Source organism: Dromiciops gliroides, chromosome 3 (genome assembly GCF_019393635.1).
Source record: "Dromiciops gliroides isolate mDroGli1 chromosome 3, mDroGli1.pri, whole genome shotgun sequence".
Classification (NCBI taxonomy): domain Eukaryota; kingdom Metazoa; phylum Chordata; class Mammalia; order Microbiotheria; family Microbiotheriidae; genus Dromiciops; species Dromiciops gliroides.
In genome coordinates this window covers 44,582,888-44,604,546 of record NC_057863.1, presented here as the reverse complement: position 1 = coordinate 44,604,546, position 21,659 = coordinate 44,582,888, and the positions used below count along the sequence as shown (strand labels likewise).

The 21,659-nt window shown below is 45.4% G+C and overlaps 1 protein-coding gene across 5 annotated transcripts in view; it reads left to right on the top strand.

Moving 5' to 3' along the window:
- Nucleotides 1-21,443, top strand: part of MCF2L2 (MCF.2 cell line derived transforming sequence-like 2) — a 375,955-nt gene extending 354,512 nt beyond the window's left edge. For all 5 annotated transcript variants that reach the window (XM_043992226.1, XM_043992225.1, XM_043992228.1 and 2 more), the window contains 7 exons: nucleotides 6,361-6,453; nucleotides 7,421-7,492; nucleotides 9,351-9,437; nucleotides 12,099-12,217; nucleotides 15,338-15,450; nucleotides 15,705-15,808; nucleotides 17,848-21,443. In XM_043992226.1, the coding sequence (XP_043848161.1) occupies nucleotides 6,361-6,453; nucleotides 7,421-7,492; nucleotides 9,351-9,437; nucleotides 12,099-12,217; nucleotides 15,338-15,450; nucleotides 15,705-15,808; nucleotides 17,848-17,948 (689 nt within the window). In that variant the 3' untranslated portion in view covers nucleotides 17,949-21,443. The remainder of the gene's footprint in view (nucleotides 1-6,360; nucleotides 6,454-7,420; nucleotides 7,493-9,350; nucleotides 9,438-12,098; nucleotides 12,218-15,337; nucleotides 15,451-15,704; nucleotides 15,809-17,847) is intronic.
- Nucleotides 21,444-21,659: the final 216 nt, after the last annotated feature.

Below are 21,659 nucleotides of genomic sequence, written 5' to 3'. Positions count from 1 at the left end.
TTGAAATTTAAGCCCCAGATCTTAAATTTAGGTTGAATTTTGCATTGTAGTACAGCAGAATACCATGTGAGCGAAGGCCTTGAATGGTGTCAAAGGTTCTTGAACTTGAGTAAGGAATCTTGTGCAATAGAGCTGAGTTTCTTCCCTTCTCCCCCCACGCCCCAGATTGGACTGCTTGGCTCAAGTCTTTCAGAATGGGGAATTAGCATCACAGTGTTGTGTGCTGAATATTTCTGGTTTCCATTTCCAATTTTACATTACCTTCATTTTGGAAATGTGTCACCCTCCTCCCTACGCTGTACAAAGAAATCCCCCATGCTGGATGTTTTTCTCAGACAGCCTTTTTGTCCTCTCCATCCACTCATGCCACCACCTCCTCCCAGCAAAAGGAAACATTCATCAGAATGATGACTCCTCCAGAGACAAGTCTTCCAAGCAGCTCCACTGGAAACATGTCGAGGAAGGAAGATTTCTGGGAGAGGTTCTAGTTGTTTGCCCTTGTGGCCAGGAGGCCTCCTGAGACACCTGTAGTGGCCCCTCTGGCCGGGTGTGTGTCAGCTTGCAGGCAGTTTGTAACCGTCATCTGGGAGCTGTGCAGTGCCCAGCTTGGTTGACATGACTTGAAGGTGGTCTATATTAAAATGAACTCTAGAGATGACATCAGGGGAAGAAATGCAAAAACCCCTCACTCAAATTGTTCAAGGCAAAGTCTGTTATCTAGATGTGGTTTAATACCATCAGTCTTTCAATAATCTAGACAAAAGAATCTATCTCCATTCTTTTTGTTCCCTTAGGTTTGTCCCAGATGAAAGATATGATGAAATTTCTTAAGAAGAACTCGATTTTCTGGAGTTGGGGGGAAGGGGTGGAAAAAGGACTGATCACCGGATTTCCCAAGAAATTGATTATTAGTAATTATTTTCTCACACACATATACGTACACTGGGCTCATAGGCTCATAGACCTAGAGCTGGAATGGGCCTCAGGGTTCATCAAGTTCAACCCTCTCATTTTACAGATGAGGAACTGAGGCCTGTCAAGGTTTAAGTGACTTACCCAATGTCACATAGCAGAATTCCCCAATGGTGAGCTCACAAGGTTGGAAGGGACCTTAGAAGCTATTTAGTAACACATGAGGAAACTGAGGCAGACAAGGGTTGAGCGATGTTCCTGAAGTAATACAGATAGCAATAACAGATTATCACTGGTCACAGGCTCATAGGGTCAGAGATTAAGAGTGACTGATGGGGGGGGGCAGCTAGGTGGTGCAGTGGATAGAGCACTGGCCCTGGATTCAGGAGGACTTGAATTCAAATCTGACCTCAGACACTTGACAATTACTAGCTGTGTGACCCTGGGCAAGTCACTTAACCCCAATTGCCTCACCAAAAAAAATAAAAAAAGAGTGACTGATGGGGCAGCTAGGTGGCACTGTGTATAGAGCACTGGCCCTGGAATCAGAAGGACCTGAGTTCAAATCCAACCTCAGACACTTAACACTTACTAGCTGTGTGACCTTAGGCAAGTCACTTAACCCCAATTGCCTTACCAAAAGAAAAAAACAAAGAGTGGCTGATGCTCACACAGAAAGTAAGTGTCCTGGCTGGGACTTGGACCAAAGTCTCCTCAATACCAGATCTTGTACTATCTCCACCAGAGTTAGTGTGGCAGAGTCCTCACCGTACTTGGGGACAAGTAGGCTTGGGTTTCAATGTGGTACTTACTGTAGACCCCAGAGCACCAGGAACACCTCAGAAGGAGGTGTGACTAGCATGTGGACTTCAGGGATTGGGAAAAACAGCAAACATTTATTAAGTGACTACCATGTGCCAGGTGTTGCCCTAAGTGCTTTACAAACATTATCTCTATTGAGCTTTACAACAACTCTGCAAGAGTGGTACTATTAGCCCCATTTTACAATTGAGGAAACTGAGGCAGGCAGAGGGTAAGGGGGACTTGCCCAGGGTTACACGGCTAGTAAACATCTGAAGCCCAAGGTCCTTCTTTGTAACTGAATGTAGTTTCATGGCCCTCTAGGGACAGAACTCTGCCCTTGGAGTTGAGAAGACAGGTTCAAATCTTGCCTTTTGACACTAGCTATGTGGCCACGGAAAACCACTTCACTCTGACCTCATGTTTCTCTTCAGTGAAATGGGGATAGTAATGCCTGTAATTCCCATTTCATAGGTTTGTGATGAGGCTTCAATGAAAAACTGTCAAAAGTGTTTTGTGGGGGCCAGCTAGGGGTGCAGTGGATAAAGCACTGGCCCTGGATTCAGGAGGACCTGGGTTCAAATTTGGCCTCAGACACTTGACACTTATTAGCTGTGTGACCCTGGGCAACTCATTTAACCCTCATTGCCCCGACCAAAAAAAAAAAAAAAAAAAGGTGTTTTGCAAACCTTTATGTATTTGGTGAACACCAGCTATCATCATCAATCATTTTTTTATTCCAGAATTTTGTTGCTATTAAATAACTCCCAGTGAAAACATCTTCCTCCACCGGAGCAGTCCCATACCTGCTGTGTAACTTATAGTCTCAAACTTTCCCCCTGGGCACTCAGAGGTGAAATGCTTGGTATGTGTCAGTGGCAAGACTTGACCCAGGTCTTCCAGCCCTCCCTCTACTACACCATATCATCCAAGCAGGAGCTTCACAAAGCCTTCTGGGAGGACAATTTGCTTTTTTGAAGAGAAACCACCCGGGGCTAATGGCCCAGAGCACCAGATAACAGCTGAGGTCTGATTCCACCAGTGATGATTAGCCTGGAGATAAGAAGGCTAGGGGTTTGGGGGGCAGGGGGAGGGGACAATTGTCAGTCAGGTGAAGGAGGGATTCCAATGGTTCTGGTGACCCCAGAGGGCCAAACCAGCAGCTTTAGGTGGAAGGTCTAAGAAAGCCAATTTGGGCCCGAATCTCAGAAAAACAGACTTCCCAGCATTTCGTCCTATCCAAGAATAGTTGGGGGCTGGTGTGTTTCGCATCCCAGGAGGTCTTCAGGCAAAGCTGGATGACCACTCCTTAAGTTATAGTGGGGATTCCTCCCCTTCCTGCTTCTAGCTGAGGATACTCAGGGGAGCAATGCTGTTTTGAATCAGTTTTCCATTAATTACATACATATGTGCATCCGGCTTTGTACAAGCCCTTCCTCTTTCCTGAGGCCCCAGGATGAGCGAAAGCCCAAACTCTAGCATCTCTAGCTTCTCCTGGACACAAGCTTTGAAATTCGAGCCAAGAGAGGAGTGGCTTTATGAGATGCCCTGCCCGGCTCCCACCGATGCATGAGGCCAACTTCATTTACAGGCCCTATTTTTTTTCTTTCTTTCTTTCTTTCCTTTTTTCCTTCTTTCTTTCTTTCTTTTTTTTTTGGGGGGGGGGGTTGTGAGTTTGGGGTTTTTGGTGAGACAATCGGGGTTAAGTGACTTGCCCAGGGTCACACAGCTAGTAAGTGTCAAGTGTCTGAGGTCAGATTTGAACTCAGGTCCTCCTGAATCCAGGGCTGGCTCTCTATCCACTTTGCCACCTAGCTGCCCCTACAGGCCCCATTTTCTTTCTTTCTTTTGTTTTTTTGTTTGTTTGTTTGTTTTTGTTTGTTTTGGTGAGGCAGTGGGGGTTAAGTGACTTGCCCAGGGTCACACAGCTAGTAAGTGTCAAGTGTCTGAGGCCGGATTTGAACTCAGGTACTCCTGAATCCAGGGCTGGTGCTTTACCACTGCGCCATCTAGCTGCCCCCAGGCCCCATTTTCAAAGAGGACAAAAGGGCTTCCTCAGTGCTCTCTGGCAGGATACCACTGGGGGAGGGGGGCTCTCCCTGCCCCTCCCCCACTGTCCCCTGCCCTTTGCTTTTACCCCCAACTTTCCCCCTTGGGATCCTCTGAATCACCCTGCTCATAGTGAGGCAGGAATCCCAGCTAATGGGGTGGTTTTCCTTCTGTTTTTCAGTAGGAATTTTGTTTTGGGGAGGGAGCCTGGTTTTGTTTGTTTTTAAAGCCAAAAACCACTTATGAGACTTTTTCTGAAGACTTGAGAAACACAATAACACAAAGGGAAGGAATGGGGGGAAGGAGAAATGACCTTGGGCGATATTTTTTACCATGAAAGGTAACCTTCATGATGTGCTTGGAAAGTGAGTCACCAATCTTTGTGGCCAGGTAGCCCCACCACAGTCAGATGATGACATTGAACACTGAAGCGCCCATATACTCAGGAGGCCATGAGATCAGAAACGGGATTAGCACTGCTTCTCCTGCAGGTAGCACAGCAATAGAAAGCTGGGCTTGGAGTCAGGAAGACCTGAGTTCAAATCCAGCCTCAGACTCTCACTAGCTATGTGACCCTGGGCAAGTCACTTTACTTCCATCTGCCTCAGTTTCCCCAGCTCTAAAATGGGTATGCAATAGGATTTTCTTCACAGAATGGGGTGAGGATCTAATGAGATAATAGTTGGAAAGCGCTTAGCACCATGCCTGGAACATAGTAGGCTCTTTTTTTTCATAGTAGGCTCTTAATAACGTTACTCCCTTCCCTCTCAAAATACTTATGACAGAAGAGAATGTACATCTTCTATCTAGGCCTAGGATTTATTTTCACTTATTCTGCAAGGGTTGGTTTAAGTGTGTGTGTGTGTGTGTGTGTGTGTGTGTGTGTGTGTGTGTGTGCTTGTGTAATGATTTTTTTTTTCTTATTCAGGGGCTTTTCTTTGCTCTCTGTGCTACTGCAGTCCTCTCCTCCTGGCTCAGAGGTAAACAGGGCAGAGAAGACGGAGCTACAAGTGAGCCCTAGAGTAGACCGGGGGTTCAGTCTAGCTCTGCCCCGAAAGAGCTGAGGGATCTTTAATTTAGTTCAGTCCCACCTGCATTTAGCAAAGACCTACTTTGTGCCTGGAAAGTTATGACCTCTGTCGAGCACACGTTGCTCCTCGGGGGTTGGAGGGCTTCGAGGATGGACCTTAAACCCTGCACTTGCAGTTTCCCAAGGCTTACCCCACATAGTCCACATAGCCTTTCTAAGAGAAGCCAATATGTGGAGGGCAATGGGGAGGAGAGGGAGGAAAGTGGAATGAGGGGGCCCCTGGACTTCAAATCAGGATGAGCTTTGCTAATTCCATGATCTGCTGTCAACACCTATTACATGTGCCCCTGAGCTGATATCTCAGTATTCCAGGTACCTTTCCCAGACTACAAATCAGAGTTAATTAGCCAAATTGATAAAGGAAGTTTCCAACTCAGGAGTTCCCCAAACCAACAATGAAATCACAGATCTGGACCCTTCTCCCCCCCAAAAAGTTGGAATAAACTTGAAATCAACATGCCCCCTGAGATGGAAATTCCAGTGGCTAAGTGGTCCACCCTTAAAGTCCCTTCTAGTTCTAACTGTCTCACTAGCCCTCTGCCCACAGGAAAAAAATAATAACACTTATATAGTGACTACTATGTGCCAGGCACTATGCTAATCGCTTTACAATTATTATTTCAATTTATCCTCCCAGCAACCCTGGGAAGTAGGTGTATCCCCATCTTAGAGATGAGGAAACTGAGGCAGAGAGGTTAAAGTGACTTGCCCAAGGTCAGACAGCTAGTGCATATCTGAGGTACTAGATTTTTATTTTGTAGAATACTTTTTAAGGAGCCCCTACCTCCCATTTCCAGCCTGGACCCCTCACTAGGCTAAGCAGGTTATCTAAGAAAAGTGGACAGTCCAGCATCACTCCAATTATTCAACCAGTGGCTTCTTTATACAGTGAGGCACTGTGCTAGGGCCTGGGGAATAGAAGCACAAAGAATGTAATAAATCCCATTCCCAATGGAGGAGACAACAAGGACCTATGGATAGCATGAGTGTAAGTTTAATAAATACAGTAATATACAAAGTACTTAAATGCAAAGTAGTGTGAGAAGGAGGACACTCATAGATTGGGAACCAGGGAAGGCATCAAGCACAAGATGGCACCTGGTCTGCATCTTAAAGAAAGAGAGGGAGATAAAGGAAGATTGGCTGACCTTGGAATCAAGGTTCAGATCCAGTCCCAGACATGTTAGTAACTGTGGTAATAAGAGCAGGTCAGTTCATCTCTCTGGGCCTTGGTTTTCTCATCTGTAAAAATAGGGGCAATAATACCTGCAGCACCTAAGTCAAAAGGGATCTTGCGAGGGTCCAAGGAGACAATGTGTATGCAGGGAGAGCTGAGGAGATGCCAATTGATGTTGTTATCATTATCATCACCATCATGAGTGTCTCATTTCCTGGACTGTCCTCACCAGAAGACCCCAAAGCCAAACCTCAACTTCTCCCTGAGTACTTCCCATTCCTCCGTGCACCACTTCCTGGTGGCTAACTCTGTCTCTCTGCTTGCTCTACAGATCCCGAAGCTAAAGAGAAGGATGTCACCCGGCGCTTCTCCCTCGCCTCCTCCCTTGGCACTACGGTTCCCACTCCCACCGGCCTCACCAAAGGTACTGGACGCCCCCTCCTTAAGTCTCTTAATCTTATTCCCTTCAGTTGCCACATCTGTCAAATGAGCTGGAGAAAGAAATGGCAAGCCACTCCAGAATCTCTGCCAAGAAAACCCCAAACGGGGTCATGGAGAGTCAGGCATGACTGAAATGACTCAACAATGACAAAACAACATGGGGCCACGCACTGAGCTAAGCTCTGGGAATCCTGACAGTCCCTACCCTTGAGGAGCTCACAGTCTAATAGGGTAGACAACATGCAAATAACTCTGTACGTTGGAAGGCACTAAGAATAAGGTTTCTTGATGAGGATGGGACTTTGCCTAAGACCCAAAGGAAGCTAACAAAGCCAGGAGATAGAGGGAAGACAGAAAAAGGCCCAGATAAACATGATTGAAAGTGAATCGGGTCCTAAGTGAGGAAATGATCAGTATCCAGGCACACTACATAGGTTGAAGGTTTCTGGTCCAGTGAGATGGCTCTCTGGGGCTGAAAGACTTTGTAGTGGTTAGAAATGACTTGCTGGTAGAGGTGAGAAGAGCCCACATTCTGGGCAGGAAGGAAGGGCCTTATCATGATGTGCAGGTAGACATGGGATGCCAAGTTCAGGGAGACGTTTGACTGAATTGTATAGTACATGAAGTAAGGAGAATTAATGTGAGTGAGAAGGGCAGAAGTCCCATGGCTAGGGAATAGGAGATGGAAGATGGTTGAGCCAAGGGAGCTGAGGAGCATTCAAAAAGGGAGAAGGAGAACCCCAAAGTCAGGAGATTTGGTCTATAATTCTGGCTTGTGCAGGGCAGAGTGCTCAGCCTCTGCCTCCATCCCAGGGATGCTGTGGGGCCCCAGAAGCTTAGGGTGCCTCTCCCTTCTGTCTGATGAGCTACGACTACAAAAGAAAAATGGGATAATATGTTTTGGCATCCTCTAGGACTGAAATTCTTTTGAATCCTTAAACCTCATACAGGTCCTCTGGGTCCTGCGGTTAAAGTCAAGAGGCATGAAATAAAGAGTGACCCAACACCCCTTGGGTTTGAAGGTACATGCATGGCTAAACTGCATGAATCCTCCCCCCACCCCTTGCCTGTGCCATGAGGAGCAACTGAGCAATATGCATGTCCCTTTTCTCCTTATCAGTCGGTCACAGGAATCTCTGGGCTGGGTGATGGACATCTGGGTGCCTCCGGTCCTGTCTGTTCCTAAATGACCATGCCTGCTCTGTGCATGTGTGGGGAGGGAGGAAAAAGGGACCACATGTTTTGTGCTGGATTTCTGATATTTTTCTTTCATTCATTCTTGTGCGGAGGGAAACCTCCCAACAAACTGGTCAACCTCAGAGTCTGCCCCCCTGGCATTCTCCTCAACTGGCAGCCATTCTCACTTTATATTGTAGATCAATGCCATCTCATTCTTTAATAGGGCATTGGCTGGCAAGGAGGGAAGGCAAGGTTGGTAGGGAGCAGAGGCCAAATGGATGGTCCTAATTCCCCCAAAGCCTCACCATTCAGGAGCTGTGTTCAAGAAGCATTCAGTGCCCACCATCCTCCTTAAACTCCCGGGAGCTGTAGGCAAGCCTTCTTAACCCATGTACAAAAAAGTCATACTGGCCTCCGTTTGTCTCCCTTCACCAAATCTCTATAGTTCCCACCAGTGTCACAGAGATTCCTTCCACCATGTGGGAAAGGGAGAGTGCCCACTGGGACATCTGCTTGTTCAATGAAGTTTATGGAGTTCTTTTGGTTTGTTTTCAGGGCAGTGAGGGTTAAGTGACTTGCCCAGGGTCACACAGCTAGTAAGTGTCAAGTGTCTGAGGCCGGATTTGAACTCAGGTTCTCCTGAATCCAGGGCCGGTGCTTTATCCACTGTGCCACCTACCTGCCCCCAATGTGGTTCTTTTAAGCCAAGGTGAGGAGGTTGGTAACTCACCATTTTTCTGCCCTGTTTGAGACTCTTGTTTCCAAAATATAGCTGTATATTGAGACTGAGCTAGTCAACTAGCATTTAAGTACTTTCTATGAGTCAGGCACTGTGCTAAATGCTGGGAATACAAAGAAACATAAAAAAAAATTAAAAAAATAAAACTAAAGACCCTGTTCTCAGGGAGGTTAGAATCTAATGGGATATAAGCTTAGCTTCCCTAATTGAAGCTGATGCAGAAGGTAAACTAAAATAGGAGCATTTATGCTGGTCTGTTGATTAAAAATGGCCCCACTGGGCCATCTAGCTGACAGAAGTGGGAAGGGTCAAAATTAAAGCAAAGTAACCCTTCTAACTGTGATTTTTCCTCCCAGAGACCTAGAGCTACTTAACAAAGTTTTTCCTAAATGGTCTAATTTTAGTTCACTGGTGGGCTCACTTCTTTTTCACTCACTGGTTTTAATAACCCCAGGCAGCCTAGATCTCAATTCAAAATCGCTGAACCTTGTAAAGTGTATGTGGCTTTGTCTAGAGTGAAAATAGGTCAAGGAGAGAGAGACACACACACAGAGACAGAGACAGAGACAGAGACACAAAGACAGAGACAGAGACAAAGATACAGAGACAAAGTGCCTCATTTTTTCATTGTTGTGTGTTCCAGGTCAGTGTTTACCACCCAACATCTTCCTTTGTTTTTCCACCCATCACTGTATTTGTTCTGCCAGTGAATGCCACAGAACTCTGAAAGGCTCTGGCTTTTTCAGCAGGTGTCTCAAAGTTGGGAGGGACCACAGTCCTTCCCATACCCACCTTCCAGGGAAGCAAACTAAACTTTAAAAGTTGGCATGTCAAAATTGCCTGTTTCACAGGGGCTTTTGAATTTGTATTTGGTTTTCCGGGGGTTTGTTTCTTTTTCTTTTCTTTCTTTCTTTTTTTCCTGAAGGATTTCCATTACAAACAAAGTCTGCTTCCTGTCTCAGATGCTTTTGAGAATTCCATCTTGGCCCAGGCTAAATCCAGTGGCAGGCCCACCACAAGAACAGTCCCCAGATCTGCCTCCCAGACAGGTAAGAGGTCCTCTCTCCCCTCCCTCTCTTTATCCTCTTTCTCTCAGGGAGTTCCTAATGGACTCATCTACCATTTCCATGCAGATGCCACCCGGATCCACATACCCAGCCCTCATCCCTCTCCTGTGCTCCCTGCCACATGACCACTTGCCTGCTATACATTTGCCACCATGGCTACCCCAGAGGCCTCTCAAACTCAATAAGTCATTATCTTTCCCCTTAAATGCCTTCCTCCTCATCATGCTTCTCATCACTCAGATGAAAACATACACATCAATCTTGGCTCTTCGTTCTCATCCCCATATTCCAGCAACCACCAAGTCTTACTGATTCCACCTCCTCGACACCTCGGCATGCATCGTTTTCTCAATCAATCAATAAAGTATTTATTAAACCCCACCTTTTAGCACCACTAGCACCTGACACTGTGCAAGGCACAGGAATAAATATTCAAAATAATATAATAATAGAGATATATACATAAACAAACAAACAAAAATAAACAAATAATGAATGAATGAATGAATAATGAGATAAAAATATATAAAAGAGAGATGGGCCTTGCTCGTATTCTGCTGAAAGGCTACAGCATGTTCATAGGTGAATACATACAGCATGTGCACAAAATAAGTAATTCTGGGATGGAGGGAATTAACAAAGGCTCTGGAAGGAGATGGTTCTTGGACTGAGCCTTGAAGGGGTCTGGGGGATAGTTCAAGTTCACATCAACTCTTCTCTCTCCTGTTGCACTCACCCATCCGACTCTCCCTTCTCCAACCCTTCTTCTATGCTGCCATTAAAATAATATTCTCTCCATGTCACTCCTCCCACTCAGGAAGCTTCAATGGCTCCCTATGGTATCCAGTACCAAATACAAATGCCTTTGTTTGACAGTTAAAGCCCTTCACAATCTGCTTCTAGCCTATCTATCCAGACTGATTACTCCTCTTCACACATTCTACACTCCAGCCAAATTAGACTCCACCCATTTTTGGAATGTTCTCCTTCCTCACCTGTGCCTCTAGGAGCCTAGAACACCCTTCAAGGTTCAACTCAAGTGCCATCTTTTTCAAGAGGCTTTTCTTCATTTCCCCAGTAGTTATTACATGATACTCCCCCCCAAATCAAGCTTGTTATTCATTTTTTAATATATTCTATTTTTTACTTATCTATGAACATGTTGTATCCAGTAGATTGTAAGCTACTTGAGGGCAAGAGCAGTCTTAATGGTCTATTTCTATTGCTAGCACCAGCTCTAGTACTTAGGATTATTAAAGGCTTCATATGAATCAATCAACAAGTTAATTAAGTTAATTAAGGGTTTACTATGTGCCAGGCCTGGGGTCACTAGGGGGCGACATAGTGCCTAGAGTCAGAAAGACTCATCTTCCTGAGTTCAAATCTGGCCTCAGACACTTATTAGCTGTGTGACCCTGAACAGGTTACTTAACCCCATCTGCCTCCGTTTCCTCATCTGTAAAATGAGCTGGAGGAGGAAATAGCAAACCCCTCTAGTATCTTTGCAAAGAAAAACCCAAGTCCCAGAGAGCTGAATGAACTTGAGTGAAATGACTCAACAACAACAACAACCAAAGAGAGTTTGGGGCAGGATAGGTAGATTTGAGAACTGTCCACACAGAGCCAATGAAATCACCAAATGTCGTCATACAGAGGGAGAAGAGAAGAGGGCCCGGCACTGAAGATGGTTCGAGCTTGTGGTTTGGAAAAGATCCAGCAAAGGAAATAGGGAAGGAGCAGTCAGATGGGGCAGGAAGAGAACCAGGAGGGAGTCGTATTCTGAAAACCTAGAAGAGGCTGTCAGGGCGGAGAGAGGAGCACTGTCAGGGGCTGCAGAGAGCTCAGGGAGCAGGCTTCCCTCTAAGGGAGATTCAGAGAAAGAGAGAAGATCCTCTTTTCTCCTTATCTGCGCATCTGAACTCTCCTCATCCTTTAAAACCCAACTCAAGACCTATTACCAGTATGAAGCCTTCTCTGCTCACCATAACCCATAGCGCAGGAATCAGTTTGGGGAGAGGAAAGGGAGAGACAGACAGACAGACAGAGACAGAGAGATAGAGAAAAGAGGGATAGACAAAGACAGAGAAGAACAGAGACAAATGGAGGGAGGGAGATGGAGAAAGAGAGAGAGAGAGAGAGAGAGAGAGAGAGGAGAGAGAGAGAAGGAGGGAGAAAAAAGAGGGATAGGCAGAGAGGGACAGAGACAGAGGGAGATGGAGAGACAGAGAGAGAAAGGAGGGAGAGAAAGTAAAATGACTGTATCCTCTAGTTATGATTTGGTCCAGCTCCTTCTTGATATTTCAGATTATCTTAGAAATCGACCCCTAGAGCAAAGCTTCTTAAGCTATGGGTCGGGACCCCATGTGAGGTTCTGTAAAGAATGTGGGGGCTCGTGAAAAATCTGGCAACAGTAAAAGATACCTATATATACCTATTTGCTATACCTATGTACCTGGGACCATGTAAAAATAAATTGTCCAGCAGCAAATATTAATGAGTGGAGAAAGTTTAAGAAGCCCTGGCCTAGAGAACAAAAGTAACGCATCCAGCCGGCTGCAGCCTTCATGCCATTGGCAGTAGGAGCCAGGTGACCCCACGGCAAGGACTCTGCCTAAACTCTTCACTTTTCTTTCTTTCGCCAAGGCTGGCCCAGCAGGCAACTTCCCTCTCTGGATACCTTTGAGGATTTTGAAGTCATCCCTTCCAGTACAGATGAACTCTCCAACTCTTCAGACATGGAAGAAGACACCAGCACCCATAATGTAATATTTTGCTTTTTCTTTCTCTTATATTCTTTATCATCTATCCTCCCTCCCTTCTTCTTTCTTTCCCTTCCTCCCTCTCTCCTCTTCTGTTCCTTCCTTCTGTACTTCCTTCTTTCATACCTCCCTCCCTCTCTCCATTCTTCATCATTTCCTTCCTCCCTCCATCCTTCCTTCCTTCCTTCCTTCCTTCCTTCCTTCCTTCCTTCCTTCCTTCCTTCCTTCCTTCCTTCCTTCCTTCCTTCCTTCCTTCCTTCCTTCCTTCCTTCCTTCCTTCCTTCTCATGTCCTCTCTGTATACCTGTGACTATCTCATTCTTATTATGCTAACTCTCAGGCACTGAAACAAGAGTTTGACAGGCCCTGTCTGTTCACCCTGTTTCAGGAACCAGATCAAATTGGGTGGAAGAGTCTTTGCAATGACTACAGTGCTAGCCTTGGAGTCAGAAAGACCTGGGTTCAAATCCTACTTCTGATACTTACTAGCTGTGTGACTCTGGGCAAGTCAGTTCATCTCCTCAAGCCTTAAATTGCTCATCTTAAAACAAACAAACAAACAACAAAACACGGTGAGGGGACTGCAAGAATATTGGTAGAGTCAACCTCCCAGCCTTAATTGTGAGGCTCCCATGAGATAATAGCTGCTAAAAGTTTTGTAAACCTTCAAGGGATCTAGAAATGTCTTGGTCCTTTACTGACTAATAATGAGGATATGATCAGGGTCAGACAACTCTAGAAGCCTGATATCTTCCTGGTGGATTGTGGGCTGGCACAGATCCTGACTTTTTGAGGGGCCAAAAAAGCAGGGACCAACCACCATTAGAAACTGCCCTGCCTGGCAGGGTTGGCATTTGAAGAATGTGACCAGCCTGATTAATGAATACCATCCTAGCCCAGTCCCTCAAATATATCCCTTTATTTTTCTTTCAGTTCTTTCTTTCTTTCTTTTTTATTCGCAAAAAACATTTATTATATTTTTTCCAGTTACATGTAAGGGTAGTTTTCAACATTTATTTTCGTAAGATTTAGAGTTCCAAATTTTTCTCCCTCCCTACCTCCCTTTTCCTCCCCGCTCCACAAGACAGCAACCAGGTTATATATGTACAATCCACAAGTGCTCTTTTAATCAGTTCTTTCTATGGGGGTGGATAATATGCTTCATCATTAGTCCCTTGGGATTGTCTTGGATCATTGTACTACTGAGAGTAGTTAAGTCATTCACAATTGCTCATAGAATAATACTGCTGTCACTGTGCAAAATGTCCTCGCAGTTCTGCTCACTTCACTATACATCAGTTCATATGAGTCTTTCCAGGTTTTTCTGGGATCATCCTGTTTGTCATTTCCTATAGCACAAGACCATTCCACTACAATCATATACCACAGCTTCTTCAGTCATTTCTCAATTGATGGACATTCTCTTGATTCCCAGTTCTTAGCCACCACAAAGAGTTGCTATAAATATTTTTTGTACAGTTTTCCCCCCTTTTCTCTTTTTTCATGATACTACTATTAACTATTTCTATCCATCCTATTCTCTTCCCCATGCTCTTTACTCTATTATCTATCTTCTTTCACCCTATCCCTCTTCAAAAGGGATTTGCTTCTGTTTGTCCCCTCCCCCAATCTGCCCTCCCTTCTTTTGCCCCTCCCTCTTTATCCCCTTCCCCTCCTATTTTCCTGTAGGGTTAGATAGATTACTCCTCCCAACTGAATATGTAAAACATATCTTTTTTGAGACATAACTTCCTTGGCTTCATTCAAAATTTACCTTGGACAGGAAACCTTTCCCAGTCTCCCCAGACCTGCTGGTGCCTCCCCCACCCCAATCCTTCTTCAGTTTCCCACTACTCGGTAGATCTGCATCTATCTGATCATTTACATATTACCTCCCCCCTTTGAAGATGAGCTTGTTAAGGGTAGGGATGGTGTGTTTGCCCATCTTTGTATTCCAAGCATTTAATACAGTTCCTGACACATAGTAAGAACTCAATAAATGCTTGTTGATGAACTAGGCACTAGGACAGGTGCAAAGTTTAGATATCCATTCAGTCAATCAGTCATTCAATGAGCATTCCTTAAACACCTCTGTGATAGGCACCTGGCTTAAAGAGGTCCCTGTCCTTGATGGACTTTGAAGTCAGCTGTTCGTCTTACTCTCTGGTTCATGTGGTAGCTCTGCTTTCAAGCCCTTCTGGAAGTGATCATATTCTCCTCTGAGAAGTCCGTGTGGAAAGTATTTTCTGCTGGGCATCAATCACCCTCACCTCTCAAATTCAGGAGGTTGTTGTCAGGGCTGGAAACATCCCTTTCTCACAATTGATGATGAATGACCTGAGCTCAAGAAAAACACAATAGAAGGGGCAGCCTGGGGTGTTGAGGTCCAGCCTCCAGCTCACCTAGACATATCATTGCTGCCATGTGCAAAGCCATAAGAGATGCTGTTGGGGAGGGGGAGAGGAAAGAAATCCACTCCTCCCCCCCCACCTCCCCACCCCCGTTGAAGGTCCAAGGGAGAGCTAGCAATGGCATTATCCTAACAGAGTTTATCTCAAAAAGAGAAGGAAGTGAAGGGGTTTTTGTTGTTGTTGTTTTAATAGCTGATGTTTGTTTGTTTTTTTGTTTTGGGGCAGAGCAAAGAGGGTTAAGTGACTTGCCCAGGGTCACACAGCTAGTAAGTGTCAAGTGTCTGGGGCTGAATTTGAATTCAGGTCCTCCTGAATCCAGGGCTGGTGCTTTATCCACTGCGCCACCTAACTGCCCGTTTTAATAGCTTTTACATCAAATTCATGGGACAGCTCCCCTTAGCTTGGTCACCAACCATCTTTGACATAGCCACCAATCACAGGAATACTCAGGGGACCAACTAGGACCTGACAGTCATGTATGTCTCTCTAGCAAGAGACCAAGACTTGTGTCCACTCCCATGGACCCAGAGCCCAAGCTGTTATTTCCCATAGAGTAATGAGATTCTTCCCTTTTCTCATGATTGACTTCTCCCTCTTTCTCATTAAGTGACCCTTTAATGGGGTTCTTATTCATGCCCACCACTGAGCCATTCGGGTGCCCTATTTTGGATAGAGTAGCTGCACTCTGATGTGGACTGTTCCCTTCCTTCCAGGTGTCTGGTCTCTTCCGAGTAGAGGGCAGTTATGAAACCTGCTCCCCGGATTCTCTCGCCCTGGAGGATGGTGACTTGGTGCAGTTTGTACAGGAGGGAGAAAATGGACAATGGTGAGTATGGAGACAAGAAAAGCAATAAAGAAGAAGAGGATGACTACCTTTTTGTGTGTGCGTGAGGCAATTGGGGTTAAGTGACTTGCCCAGGGTCACACAGCTAGTAAGTGTCAAATGTCTGAGTCCAGATTTGAACTCAGGTCCTCCTGAATCCAGGGCCAGTGTTTTATCCACTGTGCCACCTAGCTGCCCCATGACTACCTTTTTTAATAAAATTATCTGATTCTCTGAATTTCTTATTGGCATTTCAGGTTAGTAAAGAAATTGGTTTCTGAGAAAAGTGACTGGGTGCCCTCCAGTCTTCTTCACCCTGCTGGTGTAGATGGTGACCAGGTTCATAAAAATAACAACAAAGGTAAGTACCAGGCATGAAGCAGGGTGCAGTGGGTAGGGTGACGGAAATGCATCAGGAGAGACCCAAGTTTAAATTCAACCTTGGGCAAAATAATTGAACCTATCTGAACCTCCATTTCACCATCTGTAAAATGGGGATAATAAGGAAGGAAATAAGCATGTTTTAAGCACCTACTATGTGCCAGGCACCGTGTTAAGCACTTTGCAACTATTTGATGTTCACAACAACCCATTTTATAGTTGAGGAAACTGAAGCAAACAGGCATTAAGTGACTTGCCCAGGGTCACTAGATATGAACTCAGGTCTTCCTGAATTCAGGCTCAGTGCTCTATCCACTGTGACACCTAGCTTCCCTAAGATGATGATATCTGGATTGTCCACCTCATAAGGGGGTTTGTAGGGGATCAAATGAGACAATGTATATAATGATGCAATTGGGGGTGGAGCAGGGCAATGAGGGCTAAGTGACTTGCCCAGGGTCACACAGCTAGTAAGTATCAAGTGTCTGAGGCTGGATTTGAATTCAGGTCCTCCTGAATCCAGGGGCAGTGCTTTATCCACTGAGCCACCTAGCTGCTCCAACAATGTATATAATGATACATAATGTATACAATGATATATGTATACAATGTATACAATATATGTATGCAATGATATACAATGCATACACTGATATAGGTATACAATGATACATTAGGTATACAATATATTGTTAAAGCTAAAATTCTAGCTATTCTGTCTAAAATATCTGAGTGGTTACCAATAAATTATAAGCTTTAGCAAGAGTTAGACTTTTAAGCATTTATTAAGGAGAATAAGAATTTGGTAAAGAGAGAGAGAAAGGCCTACATTCATCTATCTATTAAAGGGAGAGCGCATTTCTAGCTCCACTCTCCGCCAGAGTCCACAGGAAAGAGCTCCAGTCAAAGCACCAGGCTCCCCCCTTCTTCCTCCCACAAGCAGTCATCACTTCCTGACACCAAAGAAAAGACTCCTGGTCTTGCCCTCAAAGACCTTCACTTCATGGCAGAGCTTTTCTACACTAAGTCTCCAGCAGGTGGCGGCATTCCAATCGTTACAGTATCTAATGATAGACCATGTATATATGGGTTCTTTGGAACCCTTAAAGCAACATATTAAAGCCCCCTGTTATTATTTTGAATGAATGAGCAAAAAAGTATTCTTAAGCTCCTACTATGTCACCTAAGAATTGACAGCATCTATAGAGGAGTCGTCACCACACAAGGATGTCATGCTCTAGGAAGTCAGTCACCAGGGGATAGAACAGTTAACCAGCACAATCACTCAAGTACGTAGGTGTCCACTAGATTCCATATCTTAGGGATACAATGACACTGAGATAGTCCCTGATCTCAATAAGAGATGGTGGGATCCCAGACCTAGGGCTGGATAGGACCTTGGAGCTCATCTATTCCAACCTCATCATTTAACAGTTGAGGAAAGGGAAGCTCAAGTTAAGTAAGTTGTTTAAGGACAGAGCTGGAGAGTGTCCTAGGCAGAATTCAAACCCAGGTCTTACTGATTCCTGGACCTTTATTCCTGTTCATTATCCCATATTGTCTCTAAACCTATACTTTGGTTATGATTAAACACACACACACACAATCACATTTTTGTGTGTGTGTAAGGCAATTGGGGTTAAGTGACTTGCCTAAGGTCACATAGCTAGTAAGTGTTAAGTGTCTGAGGTCAAATTTGAACTCAGGTCCTCCTGACTCCAGGGCTGGTACTCTATCCACTGCGCCACCTAGCTGCCCCCACAATCACATTTTAAGCTCAGAAGTCAGGAGGACCTGAGTTCAAATCCAGCCTCAGACACTTGACACTAGCTGTGTGACCCTGGGCAAGTCACTTAACCCTCTCTGCCACACCCCCGCCTGCCAAAAAAATTAAAAAGCCTTTGAGGCTTCTCTTGCCCACCACCCACCCATGTAATAATAAAAATAGTAGTAGTGGTAGTAATAATAATAACAATAAAAGTACTCATTTACTAGATCTCATGTGTGTTTGTGTTGCAGAAACATATCCCAACTCCCATGACCCAGGGCTAACAGACTCAGAAAGGAAGGAAAACAACCTTGTACAAAGACTATCAACTACCCAGAAGGCTGAAAGCTGAACCCACCTGCTCAGGCCACCTCCTCCATCCATCTCTTACCTTTGATTTTGCTTTGGACATTTTCCTCCCCCTCCCCTCACCACATCCCATCCCTTTTCCCTGAACACCGAATCTGCTTGGACTTCTGGGAAACTCCACACTCCCAGACCTACCTACAGGAATCACTCCATCTGGTCAATAAGAAGAAGCAAAGAAGTCCTTTTCAGGATTCAAGACAAAAACAAAGGTCTCCCAGTTGTTAGTGAAACCATCCAAGGATGTCGACCTAAATGTGGTCTGCTGTTAGTGTTGTATTAGCAAGGGCCTGGCTGTTTGACAAAACCTCTGGGATCATATCTAAGGGGGCTGATTGCTGCCCTTGGGCAATCTTCACCCCAAGTATCAATGATGTCCCATCCTCCATTATGATTTCTCACCAAAGGTGTTCCTGAGAAGGAGTGGGGTGGGGAGGCCGCATGAGACAGGTCCTGTCCCTGCTCTGGGAAGGTGAGCCAGGTGTAGGCTTTAGGCAGGTGTTGACAGAGAGGGAGAAGAGAGAAATTGCTATCTGGATCACCTGCCCAGTGAGGTTGTGTGCCCTCTGGCTCGACATGGGGAAAGAGGAGGTGATTTGGATAGCAACTGGACCTTCCATTACCTGGCTCCAAAGGTCATCTGGGATGACCATTAGCAATGAGGCCCACACTGGAGGTTAGACCAGGTTTACATTATTTCCCCTGGGGACAGACCGACCACTAATCATTGTACTCACCAACATTGCCCAGAGATGTCAGGGCATAGCCTGCCCTTGCACTCACACGCCTATTACTGAAGTGTGGGGGAATGGAGAGGGACAAATTATCCCATATTAATTCTTGTGCCCTTTTTCTGGAGTGGGGCTGATGGACTATAAATCCCAAGCTGCTATTCTACCTGGAACAAGCTTCATGGTGCTAGGGAGCCAAGGAGAGTGTGTGCTCTGTGCCTAGGAGAGGAAGACTTCAGCTCTCGATCATCATAGAAAATAATGTGCATTTACAAGAAACTTGCCTGGAAGGTGTGATGTGATGACAAGCAGGGGAGGGAGGGAGAGGAAGTAAATTCCAAAAAGGATTTGAAAGGATTCCTAATAGACATCTTCAGCCCATTCTTCCCCTCTATCCCTCCTGCAATCCTGCCTCTGCACTTCAATGAGGTTCCATCCACTGTTCTCTACAGGGAAATGGATGGGCCTCATAGGGCCACCAGTGGTGGGGGGAACAGGGGAATGACCTTTTGTTATTCCAAAGAAAGCATCTTCACCTGTGATTACACCAGCCTTACCTGGCTCCAGCTCTGAAACGGGAGAATGAGTCTCACTCAGTAGGAGTCATTCATAGGCTCCATTTAGAATGAGCCTAGGAGGGGGGAAGTAGCCTGAGTTGGTGAAGCAGAGACTGATTGGAAACTTGATGTGTTGATTGCCTGACTTCCAGCCTGGGAGAATGATCAGGAAGTGCTTTGTTATTCCAATTAGGCTTGCAGACCCTCAGTGAGAAACTCCACGGAGATGCCTCAATGGAGCAAGTCTGCTGGTCCTCCCATCTCCTGGCTATATTTGGCAAGCTGTTATCTCTTCTCTGCTATCATGGGCGTCCCCAAATTGCCCTTGATTCAACTGTTGGTGTCTTTTTTCTGTCCAGCTCAGCTGTCTGATTATATGAATGATTCTGTGCCAGGAGATGCCACTCTGATATATTTTTGGTCATCATAGGGGTGGCAGCAGGATCCTCCAGCTTAGTAACCAACGACTCCAACCACCTCATTCCTTCCTGATAATACGCCCTGATGTGACCCTAACCAAAATTCAGTTTCTCAAGAGCAGACAATTTTGTTATTTGCATTGGGAAAGCACCTGAATTTGGGGGAGACTGTAAATTGAGTCACTTTAATTTATGAACATTCACAGAGAGACAGGGACAATTTATCCCTTGTCTTTCTGGGCTTTCATTGACCCATTGCTCTCTTCCTGGGGAGCTGAGAAGAAATGTTTCCTGAGTATAAGCAGATGAGACTGCCCTATAAAACAATATAAGATGAGAATTTGCTAGAGTTGAATAAGAAGTACCAGTTGCAAGCCCTAATCAATTGAGAAAGGAAATAGCCATGTGAGGGAGAGAAAGGTTCTGGGGAAGAATGAGGGGCCAGCTGGGGGGTGTCTGCAAGGACTCCCAGATGTCCTCTTTGATCTTGTTAGTCTATTCCTCCCATATGTGGGCTAGGGAGTTATTGGTTCTTTCGAGACCCATATTCCCCCATGCCAAAAGCTGCACTTTCTATTTGATGAGTATAAAGGCCAAAAAAGTCTTCCCCTCCCACCCCATCCTGGGTCCTCCAAGGTCTCCCCCTAAGAGGGGAGGCTCCAGCCTGTAGTCCAGAGTCACCTCCCTGACCTGGATGGGTTTTTCCCATTCATCCTCACTTCTCCCACTGGCTGCTGGGATGATCTCAGAACCACTTGGGGTGGGGCTGGAGGGGAAGGAGGCTTCCTCTCCTTTTTCTACAGGACTCATCCTGCTTTCCCCAAGATCTTTTCAGCTAAATGGAATGCCCAGCTGGCCACCACTTCTCCCAAATCCCCAAGATTTATGAAAAGACTTTAAAGAAATCTATCCAATATTTATGACTGTTGATGTTTCCTCTCCCTCCTGTATCTCTGACTGTTCTGTGTGATTCTCCTGGAACTCTCTCTGTAATTAGTACTTAATCTCAATGCCCCTGTGTTAGTGCATGCATTTCCCTGGTGGCGGCGGTGCTCAAGGCCCCTCCTTAGCCATTATTACTGAAACTGCAGGTCTGTAATTTTTTTTCTTCCAAAAACTGTCTTTTTCTGCAAACCCAACATGTTTTTCAGCCTCAGTTTCCCCATCTCAGCAGATTTCTGGACTTTGACTCTCCTGCTTTGTCTTTCCTTCAAACCATTCTAAGGTCTCTATAAGCCTTCCGTAATGGCTTGTTGGGTGTGTGTTTGGTTTTTTCTTTTTTAATGCAAATTGGCAGGAAAACATTTTGTTTGTTACAAGAAGGGGCAAAACCTGTCTCAGCAGGGCTGTTATGTATGAAGTTTCACAAAGGGTGGAGAGAGGTGGAAGGGGGTGCTTCGGGATGGGGGAATGTGGGAGCCAGGCCTTGTGGGCCCCTATGTGGGCTAGATTGCTCACATTTCAAAAAGAAAGACTTCATTTTCATCTTCCCATTCCCTCGTTTCTAGCCATGTAGAAAGGCAATCATTTTCTATTTGGCATGGAGAATGCCCTCAGATAACGAGGAGGGCTTCAGTCTCTAAAGAACCTCCATGGAATGATAATATTAGATTGAGTGTGGGGGGAAGCTGGAGGGTTAGTTTATTAGATAAAGTATCTGGGTGCTGCTCTGTTCTACGTCATTCTGTTCAGCTTTGCCAGGACAATCTTTTTCTGCAATGTGTTATTTTCCGGTAAACAGGGAATTATTAACTAGTGCATTACAATCCACACACTGTGCAAACTGGCATCATGAAATGCCAGGTGAGATGACTCCTCTGTAAGCCACGCTGCCCACAGCCAATCCCATGGGCCTTCTCCAACCACCAGCCACCAGGCTCAGGCACTTTGTGCTCTGCCCACAAGCAAAAGAAAAGTCACTTTAGCAGCTAACCTTTCGTTCTCAAATGTTCTGAGGTTTGGGACTGGTCCAGAAAGAGAAGGATCAAGA